This window comes from Elephantulus edwardii, unplaced genomic scaffold, assembly GCF_000299155.1.
Source record: "Elephantulus edwardii isolate Elephantulus edwardi_28Jun2011 unplaced genomic scaffold, EleEdw1.0 scaffold00036, whole genome shotgun sequence".
NCBI lineage: Eukaryota > Metazoa > Chordata > Mammalia > Macroscelidea > Macroscelididae > Elephantulus > Elephantulus edwardii.
This window is the reverse complement of record NW_006399786.1, coordinates 2,912,832-2,922,598: the sequence shown is the minus strand read 5'-3', so window position 1 is coordinate 2,922,598 and position 9,767 is coordinate 2,912,832. Positions and strand designations below refer to the sequence as shown.

Genomic DNA, 9,767 nt, shown 5'->3' with positions numbered 1-9,767 from the left:
TAGATCTTCCACCAATTCTGATGCTACAATTCTCCTCATAGAGCCCAGCCTCTCAGATATTCTGCTCTGCATACATGTTGAAAAGGTATGGAGACAGGATGCATCCCTGGCGTACACCCTTCCCAATTTTGAACCATGCAGGAGAATACCCATATTTCTTGTTTGGAGGACTTGGTGGATTCAAATTGTAAATTTTAAAAAAGAGCTTCTAGTCTAAACTTCCATCAGTTTGTTGTACTGCAGTGGCTTGCTTGTTGCTGTGCTGCACAGAGCACTATCTATCCCACAGACAGCCGAAAGAGTAAACAGATATGTCTTGGAAAAGGTGCAGCCAGTGTGCTCCCTAGAGGCAAAGATGATAAAATTTGTCTTACCTACTTTGGGCATGTTGCTTAGGAGAGGGACTTCATGCTTGGAAAGGTAGAAGGTCAGTTAAAGAGGAAGATCTTACCAGTGGGACTAACACAGTGAAGGCAGAAATGAACTTGTCAGAGATAATGAGGGTGGCACTAGGAGAGGGCAGGGCTCCGGTCTGTTTTTCATAGGGTCGCTATGAATTGTACTTGAATTAACAGCATTTAACAACACATGCTAGCAACATTTCACATACTAGTAGGGTGATTCATGATGGACCCAGGTTTCAGTGGAGCTTTTGATGAGGAAGCAAGATTGGCCATCCACTTCTGAAATAACTGGTCAGTGAAAAGCTATGTATTTTTTAATATTGTCTGATACAGTGTCAGAAGATGAGGCCCTTAAGGATGAGGAGAACTCACAGTATGGTTTGGAAAGACCTGTCTCCTCAACATACACAGTGGGTACAGTCTGGCCTCAAGCACAGCCACAGTCACCAGGACAGTGTCTCGTGTTGTGAAAGGAGTCACGATTGGTTAGAGCTGACTCAGCAGCACCTACCAATGATGGCAATGGTCTGATCTTGGGAAGTTCTGTTGTTGACATCTACTGCTACCTGTGAAGAATTCTTTAAACCAGCACAATGCCAAACAGAAATGTCCGGAAAACTTGTTTTGGTTTAGCTATAGACTCAGTTCCAACTTGATGGCAATGAGTCTGAATTTATGTGTATAATGAAGAATGCACTTTTGTAAGTTTTTCACAGGAAGGAAGAAATAATAATAGCTGGAGTGATAAGTGAGCATGTAATGATACCTAAGTTATTTCCTGTCAGTTATAATGTATACACAATAGAGGAAAAGTGTATAGGAGGTATGTGGGAAAAACGTCAGGACGATGACAAGAGTAACGTGAGTACAAGTGTGTAGGCATGGATGAATGAGGACTACCTAGCTGAAAGCCTAATACATGGTTGATATTCAGCAAGTTATCATATTTATATACTGATACTGCTATTGAAGAACAGAATTTATAATTCTTGTGGAAATAAATTTCTGGAGCATAGAGATTGAAAATGACCAATTTAACCAGCACTCTAGGACAATCTTTGAGTCAGCAGCATAACTCTCTCTGGACCAGGTAACCAGAACTCCCTGTTTTTTTCTGGCAGACAGAGCTAACTGGGTCACTGTCTCTGACACTCCCAACCCAATTATCCCAGCCTTGGCAACACACATCTCAATCCTTGGTGAGGTGAACAAAGAGACAGAATTTTATTATGTATTATGAGATGCATTGACATAGTAATTGTGGTAATGAGGGTGTGTTAGAGTCAATGAGCTTGGCTCAAGATGGAGCAGAGTTCATAGCCAATGTTCACAGGTGTCACTATGAGTAACAGACAATTCAACAGCACATAATAAAAACAACATTATTTTATTATTTTAATGCTAACAAAATTTTGCATATTCAGCAATTGTCTTGAGAGAGGCTGACTTTGCCCAGAAACTAGCCCGTGCAGATGGGATTAGTAAAATCAGATGCATGCAGTTAGTTTTCCAAGATGGATTCTATTTTGAAGACATGTGGACCAGAGGGCATGACTTATTATGGGGTGATGTGGTTACAGAATCTTTGTGAGTGCAGGTTAGAGGTATAGTGTGGTTTTCTTCCCCGTCCCTGGCAGAAGACTCTCTGCTGCCTCCAGAGGAAGGTCATAGAAGGGTTGGAGGATGGTGGTTTGGTGGACTGCACACACATCTGGTTTCAGTGTAAGCACAGTCTATCTGGAAAGCAACTCAACAGAACTAAGTGTTCATTGCAATAGGATGTGAGCATGTTTTATTAAAGGAAACATCCTTTTTGTGGTTTTGTGACCTGACTAGATCCTCTCCCCCACATTGGGCTCTGGCTGCTCCATTTCAGTATGATTCAAATTGGGCAGTCACCTGAACATATCCAGAAGATGCTCCAAAGAATTGACAGTGGAAATGAATGATACTGATTTTATTAATGCAGATTGTTACTTTGTTATGTTCTATTTATAATAAAACATTGTTGTTGTTGTTGTTGTTGTTATGTGCCATGGAGTCTCTTGCGACTCATAGCGACCCTATGTACAATAGCCCTAAACTCCGCTCTGTCCTGTACCAATCGCACTGTCTCTGACACTCCCAACCCAATTATCCCAGTCACTGAATCAATCCACCTCATAGAGGGCCTTCCTCTCCTGCGCCGTCCCTCCACCCTCCCAAGCATGATGTCCCTCTCCAAGGACCGGTCTCTCACAACATGTCCAAAGTATGTTAGATGGAGCCTCAGAATCCTTGCCTCCAAGGAGCCACCTGGTTTAACCCTTTCCAGGACAAATCTGTTTGTTTTCCTAGCAGTCCATGGTATTCTCAATACTCTTCTCCAGCACCACAGCTCAAAGGCATCAATTCTCCTTCTATCCTCCTTGGTCATTGTCCAACTCTCTGATGCATAACAAGTGATTGCGAAGACCATGGCCTGTATCAGACGCACCTTAGTCTCCAGGAGACACTATTGCTCTTCAGTACTTTGGAGAGGTCCCTAACAGCAGACTTTCCCATGGCAATACACCTTTTAATTTCCTGGCTACTGGTGCCAAGAGTGTTGACTGTGGAGCCAAGCAAACTAAAGCTGTGAACAATCTCAATTTCTTCACCATCCAACCTGATGCTGCCAATTGGTCCAGTGGTGAGAATCTTTGTCTTCTTGACATTGAGCCTCAATCCATATTGTAGGCTGCAGTCCTTGATATTCTGCAGCAGGTGCTTCAGGTCCTCTTCAGTTTCAGCAAGCAGGGTTGTGTCATCTGCATAACACAGATTGTTGATAAATCGTCCACCAATCTTGACCCCACATTTCTCCTCATAGAGTCCAGCCTCCCTTATAATCTGTACTGCATATAGGTTGAAAAGGTATGGAGATAGGATGCATCCCTGGCATATGCCCTTCCCAATTTTGAACCATGCAGTGTTCCCTTGCTCTGTTCTGACAACTGCCTCCTGGTCCAAGTATAGGTTTCGAGTTAGAACTATCAAGTGTTCTGGGATTCCCATTCTTCTCAGAGTCAGCTATAGTTTGTTATGATCTACACAGTCAAATGCCTTTGCATAGTCAATTAAACACAGATAGACATTCCTCTGGTATTCCCTGCTTTCAGCCAAGATCCATCTAACATCAGCTACAATATCCCTAGTACGACGACCCCTTCTAAACCCAGCCTGCACTTCTGGTAGTTCTCCGTTGATGTGCTGTTCCAGTCATTTTTGGATAATCTTCATTAACATCTTGCTTGCATGTGAAATCAGTGAGATTGTTCTGTAGTTTCCACATTCTGTTGGGTCACCTTTCTTTGGGATAGGGACAAATATCGATCTTTTCCAGTCAGTTGGCCAAGTGGTTGTTCTCCAAATTTCTTGGCACAACTTGATGAGCACGTCCAGGGCAGCATCTGTTAGCTGAAATATGTCAATTGGTATACCATCTATTCCTGGAGCCTTATTTTTTGCCATTTCCTTCAAAGCAGCCTGAACTTCTTCTTTCATCACCATAGGCTCTTGCTCATATGTTGTTTCGTGAAATTCTTCTGTGTCTTCCAATTCCTTTCGATACAGTGATTCAGTATATTCTTTCCATCTTCTTTTAATACTTCCTGGATCATTTAACATTCTGCCGAAAGCATCCTTGATTATAGCAACTCGAGGTTTGAATTTGTTCTTCAGTTCCTTGAGCTTAAGATATGCTGAGCTGACCAAAGCACAGGACAGGTTACAAAGAAGCCACCAACCATGCCTTACTACCTAAGGCAGTCTCCTGTCAGACCCTGGAGGCCCTGCTCTTCAAAGCTGGCTGTACACTGATGATTTCCCATAAGAACCCAAAGTCTAAGATAAACTGTTCACTCAGCTTTTGTTTGCCTGGAAGGAGACTCCAGGGAATCAGTTCAGCATTCAAATGAACTCCAAGAATAGATGGCTTGAGCGGGTGAACTCTGTTGCTATAACAAGCTGTTGAGCAACCCTATGGACACCAGCTCTTCATCTTATCTGCTGTCATTCTCCTCATCTCTGCCACACTAGAACCTACTGTTACAGTCACTGGGTCTATGGACCTAAAAATGCAGACTCTGGAAGAGCCAAAAGATGGCTCATCTTTCTCCCAAGGAGCAGCTGGTGGATTTGAACCATCAGAGGAGCATAGCCTTTGAGTTAGGAACACAATTCCCTACAGACTATGGCACATGAGTGCTATGCGCGCGCGCTCTTTCTCTCTCACCTATCTATCATCTATCATTGATATCTATCTATCTACCTACCTACCTACCTATTATCTATCTATCATCTATCTTCTATGTGAAGTTATGCTTTGATGTATTTCTCATTATTAAGTTATAAAGAACTGTATTTCATATTTAGTGAATAATTTCACATGACTCACAATGCTGAGAAATTAGAAACAATAATATTTTTCAATATAAATGAGCTTTACTATGATACTTGTATTTGTGCTCATGATTAGAAAGTACAGAGAATTAAATTTACATATAAGCTAGCATGCAATTCTACGAGGATGCAAGTTCAGTTAGAAAGATATGCTACACCTTTTTTTATACTAGTTTTTAAAAAATGATTTTGCAACTTAAAATGCTATTCAAATTATTCTTACTAAGAGTTAGTGGATCCTGTGATTATGCATCAATGGTCTCCAATATCACAAAAGAAACAGTCAGGTACCGTGTCCATTCTGAATGAAAACACAATGGCATGGCCTTAGTAGAAAAATCAAGCCTGAATCTGGTTGGGTCTTTAAAATCCAAATAGTAATTTTTTTATACTACAGAGGGATATATTAAATGATAAACATGGCAATGTACTTAGAATATATGAAACTTTAACATGTATTTAGCAATATATTTAATAAAACTAGCTTTGCAGGCCTCTTTTCTTTGACAGTTAATTACAAGAAAAAAGAAAAAAATTCAGAGATGGAGAGAGAGGGGATAGATGAAAAAAAGACATACAAAACACATGAATCATGTAACACTGAAGATTATTTGCTTTCTGAATAAAAGAAGTAATGAATGGTAAATAAATGAGAAAAAGAAACACGACATTTGGAAGTTTGACTACTGGTTTGCCATTGAATGATATTAAGTTACTATTGCTCAACTTTAACAACAGTTGTGCTGTGACATTTCTGGAACACTTTTCTTTTAGAGGGAGTCCTGAGTGCATAAGTTCATATGCACTTGACTCCTAATAAAAAATTCTAGCAGTTTGAAGCTCAGGTGCTCTGTGGGAGAAAAATGAGGCAGTCTCCTTCAGTAAAGATTTAGCGCCTCAGAAACTGTAAGGGGAAATTCGACTCTAGCTTGTGTCACTGTTAGTTGAGTTGTAGTGGATGGTAGTGGGTTTGGTTTTTCTTTTATGGATGTATACCAAAATATTTGTGGATGATGTGATATAGGGATCTGCTTGACAAGTAGGTCTCATTGTGGTTGGGAATACAGATTACTTGGTCATGAATTGATACCTACTTTCTAAATATTTATAATTTTCCATAATGCAAATTAAAATAATGAACTAAGGAGCCAGGGATCTATGAATAATTCAGACTGGATATCCTGTATTCCCAAAGAAAATGCTTTATTTTCACTTACCTTTTTCCAGGTATAGTCATAACCATCCACGTTCATCACTGGCATAACATAGAAGTCTACGTACTTCAGAAAATTGGTGTACATCGTTTCTTTCCCATAGATTTGAGTTATCTATAAATTAAAAATCATATTCATTTTAAGTATTTCTAAACTTTTTCTAGGGAGTTCTGCTGGCCCTGTGGGTAAGGAGATGGTGTCACCAACTCAGAGGAAAGCAGTTTTAATCTACCAGCTACTCTGCAGGAAAAATATGGGCAATCTTTCCTCATGTGACTTAAAGCCTCTGAAAAAGTGCAGGAACATAAGCTGAGTTGATTGCAGCTTGAGAACAATGAGTCGTTTGGTTGTTTTGTGTTTTTTTTAAAGGTTGGTCTTTTTATGTTCTTTTTTTTTCCTTTAAAGTATTGGGGGGGGGTTCCACTGAAGAAACTAATAACAACAAAAATAATGTTCCAAGAGTTGACAGCATATAGCTAAGGTGTTTCAGCAAGCAGTTGCAGCCCTGGATGTGCTTACTCGTCTATGCCAAGAAATTAAGAGTACAGATACCAGGCCAAACGACCTGAAAAGATCCATCCACATTTCTGCCAGTTCCACGAAAAGTGATTTAACAGAATACGGAAATTACAGAACAATGTCATTAATGCCACGTGAAAATAAAATGCTTCTGAAGATAAGTAGGGGGAAAAGCTGGAGCAGTACATCAACCAGGAACAGCCAAAAATCTAAACTGGATTCAGGAATGGTCATAAACACCTCAAAAAGAAAAAGGTACACAACCCAATCGTAAAACGGGCACAGGATAGAAATAGACACTTCTCCCATTCATGCCAGCTTAGGATCAAATTCCAGTTTTCAGCTGGAAATTTTCATTTTCAGTGGAATTTCATCCCACATTTCAATTGGTTGAATGATTTCATCTAAGGCTACCTTTGAATATATTATTTGTGGAAATATCAATGTATTTTTTTTAAATTAGTTTGAAATAATTTGTTTTCTCAAACTTTGTTCAAAACTCAACCTCTCATTGTCGTTGAGCTGGAACTGACTCATAGCTGACCCTCCACTGTGTTTTCAGGAGGAGATTGCTTATTCTTCCAAAGAGCTGAGTGGGGATTTGAACTGAAAGAGAGAGTGGTACCTCTGAGTTATTAGACGACTCCCTACAGCCTATGCCACCAGAGTTCCCTCATTCAAAAGATTTTGTTAATAAATTTTTCCTTTGTTTACAAAAGCACTAAAAGTCTTTTGATCCTACCTGACCTAAAGCTGACTAAAAGTTTATCCATTTCTCTTTAAATATTTAAAATAGTATACCTATATTTTCTTCTCAAATAATCACAAGAGTCATAACAAAATCTTTTGCAAAGAGTAATCATTTATGAAATATGGGAAGGGAAAAGAAAAAATGCTAAGCTCTTTTTTTTAATCTACATGGCTTGTAACAGAAGTTTAATTAGAAAAAAGGAAAATTTATAGACTGAAAGAAGCAATCCTTTAGGTAGTGAATAGATAAATACATTTTTTTTAAATACCATAAATTTAGAAATCTGGGTTGGAGATTTTTTTCAGTAATGGCCTGACAGTTTTCTATTAGAAAAACACTATTGCTGGTGTGTGCTATTGGGTGGAGTCCTCCTCAAAGCAGGCTTACCTGTGAGGAGAACTGAGGCGAGGATGGTGCAACTTCATTTCACACACTGTTATCAGGAGGGGTTAGTCTCTGGAAAAAACATCGTGCTAGGAGTGGTGGAGGGTCAAAGGAAGAGGGGAAGAACCTCAACATGAGGGCTTGGCACAGTGACTGCAGCAAAGGGCTCGTTTGGGGGATTGTGAAGACGACATAGGCTGGGGCAGGGTTCGGATCTCTGTTCACAGGGCATCTGGGTCGTAGTTGACTCAAGGACACCTAACAATAACCTTTATGGGGCCAGATCTCCTGAGCTTTTCTTTCACACTGAAGCTGGTGAGTCAGAAGTGCCAATGTTTTTGTTAGTTGTCAAGCCGTTAATCATTATCCCTCAAGACTCCTTCGAGGGAATAGGGAAGAAAAAAAAATACAAATTTCCTCATGGTCTGAAAGAAAATTCATGAGAAGCATTAAAAAAGAAGTAACTGGCCTCAAGCTTCCTGGGGCAGGGAGGGAAGGCCTGACCATCTACTTCTGAAAAATCAGCAAGTGAAAACTTGGTGGGCTCCAACTGTCCAATCAATAATGAAGCTTCTTAAATGTCCATTTTTATTGTGTAGATCTGGGTTACATAAAACAGACTCACATAGTTGGAGGGAAATATCAGGCTATGGTCCTTGGTCTATATAGATAGGTTATGGTTATGTACCATCAAGTTAAACCCAAATCATAGCTGACCCTCCAGCAGGTTTTCAGAGGTTTTAAATCACACAGGAGGAGTCTGGCCATCTTTCTCCAGAGGAGCAGCTGGCAGATTTGAACTGTGTACCTTTGTCCAGTGCAATTCCTTATCACTAAACCACTAGAGTTCCTTACATGAATTAGTTCCTATTGTGTTATTGATTGCCTTCAAGTGGAGCACGACTCATAGCTACCCTATGAACAAAAGGCTTGAAGCCCCTCTACAACTATCGACATTTATCAAAGTTCGTAGTTTCCAGAAGTATGTTGTTTTGGAAGTGGAGTCACTATAAATTACATTTTCTTCCTAGTCCTTTACAGGTCTAGTAATGGAATGAGAAAAATTGTTACTCTTTCTTGCATTGTGCTCTTCTATTTCCTGTAATTACTGCCCCATTCATTTTCTGAAAGGATGAAAACTACCCAACTTTAGGAAGGTTCCAGATTGTCAAAATGACTGGGGTGCATTAAGGGTCTAGTCAGTTAAAACTGTTGACATTTGGTCAAATGGGAAATCAACAATGAATGGGAATGTTTCCTTAGGCAGAAAGATGCTGCACTTCCTATTGGTGGGGAGGGGAGGATGGGAAGCTATCAAGGTCACTAGAGATACTGCTTTTGTCAAGCATATTTCTAAATTTCACCTTAAAACTTTGCATTTACATTTGAATATCTTGTTTGTTAAGGTTAATCCATCTACACAGCAAGCTCAAGCCCTTAACTTCCCAATTAATATCTTTTATTTTACTAGGAATCTATGACTACGAAGACACAAACAGCCATTATGGAAAGGATACAAATTTTGAGTTATTTTTCTAATGGCTCTTTATAGAAATCAGGATTCTTGTTGTTGTTGTTGTTAAGTGCCATCAAGTCCTAGATGACTCAAAGCAACTCTATGAACCGAAGACCTGAACACTTGTATAACTTTCATCGTTTCTCCAAGTTCATAGAGTTTCCAAAGGCAAGCTATTTCGGAAGTGGATGCCACTCCTGCTTCCAACCTTGTTTTAATCAAAGAGCTCCATCAAACACTGTCCACCATGGGTAACCATTATTACATTTGACACATCAGTGTCACAATGTTCAGCATCACAGCAACCATGAGTTACCTCTGTATACCAAATAGACAGAGCAGTGCTATACCACTTAGAAGAATGTTTGACCAAAACCAATTAAAACCAGGCTTGAGGGCTGCAGATTAAAATCACCCACTTTTGGCTTCATCCACTAGGCCAACAGAGCTCTCTCTGTGTTGTTAGAAATCAGAATAGAGTATACATGTGTGTGTCGGGTGTGTGTGAACTTTGTAGAAATGGAAGCATGCTTTTTATTATTTTAATTTATTATAAA

General features: G+C 39.7%; 1 protein-coding gene across 1 annotated transcript in view; it reads right to left on the bottom strand.

Moving 5' to 3' along the window:
- CPB2 (carboxypeptidase B2 (plasma)) overlaps positions 1 to 9,767 on the bottom strand; it is an 82,127-nt gene that overhangs the window by 22,476 nt on the left and 49,884 nt on the right. Inside the window, exon 6 of the mRNA XM_006884606.1 lies at positions 6,044 to 6,154. Within this exon, the coding sequence (XP_006884668.1) occupies positions 6,044 to 6,154 (111 nt within the window). The remainder of the gene's footprint in view (positions 1 to 6,043; positions 6,155 to 9,767) is intronic.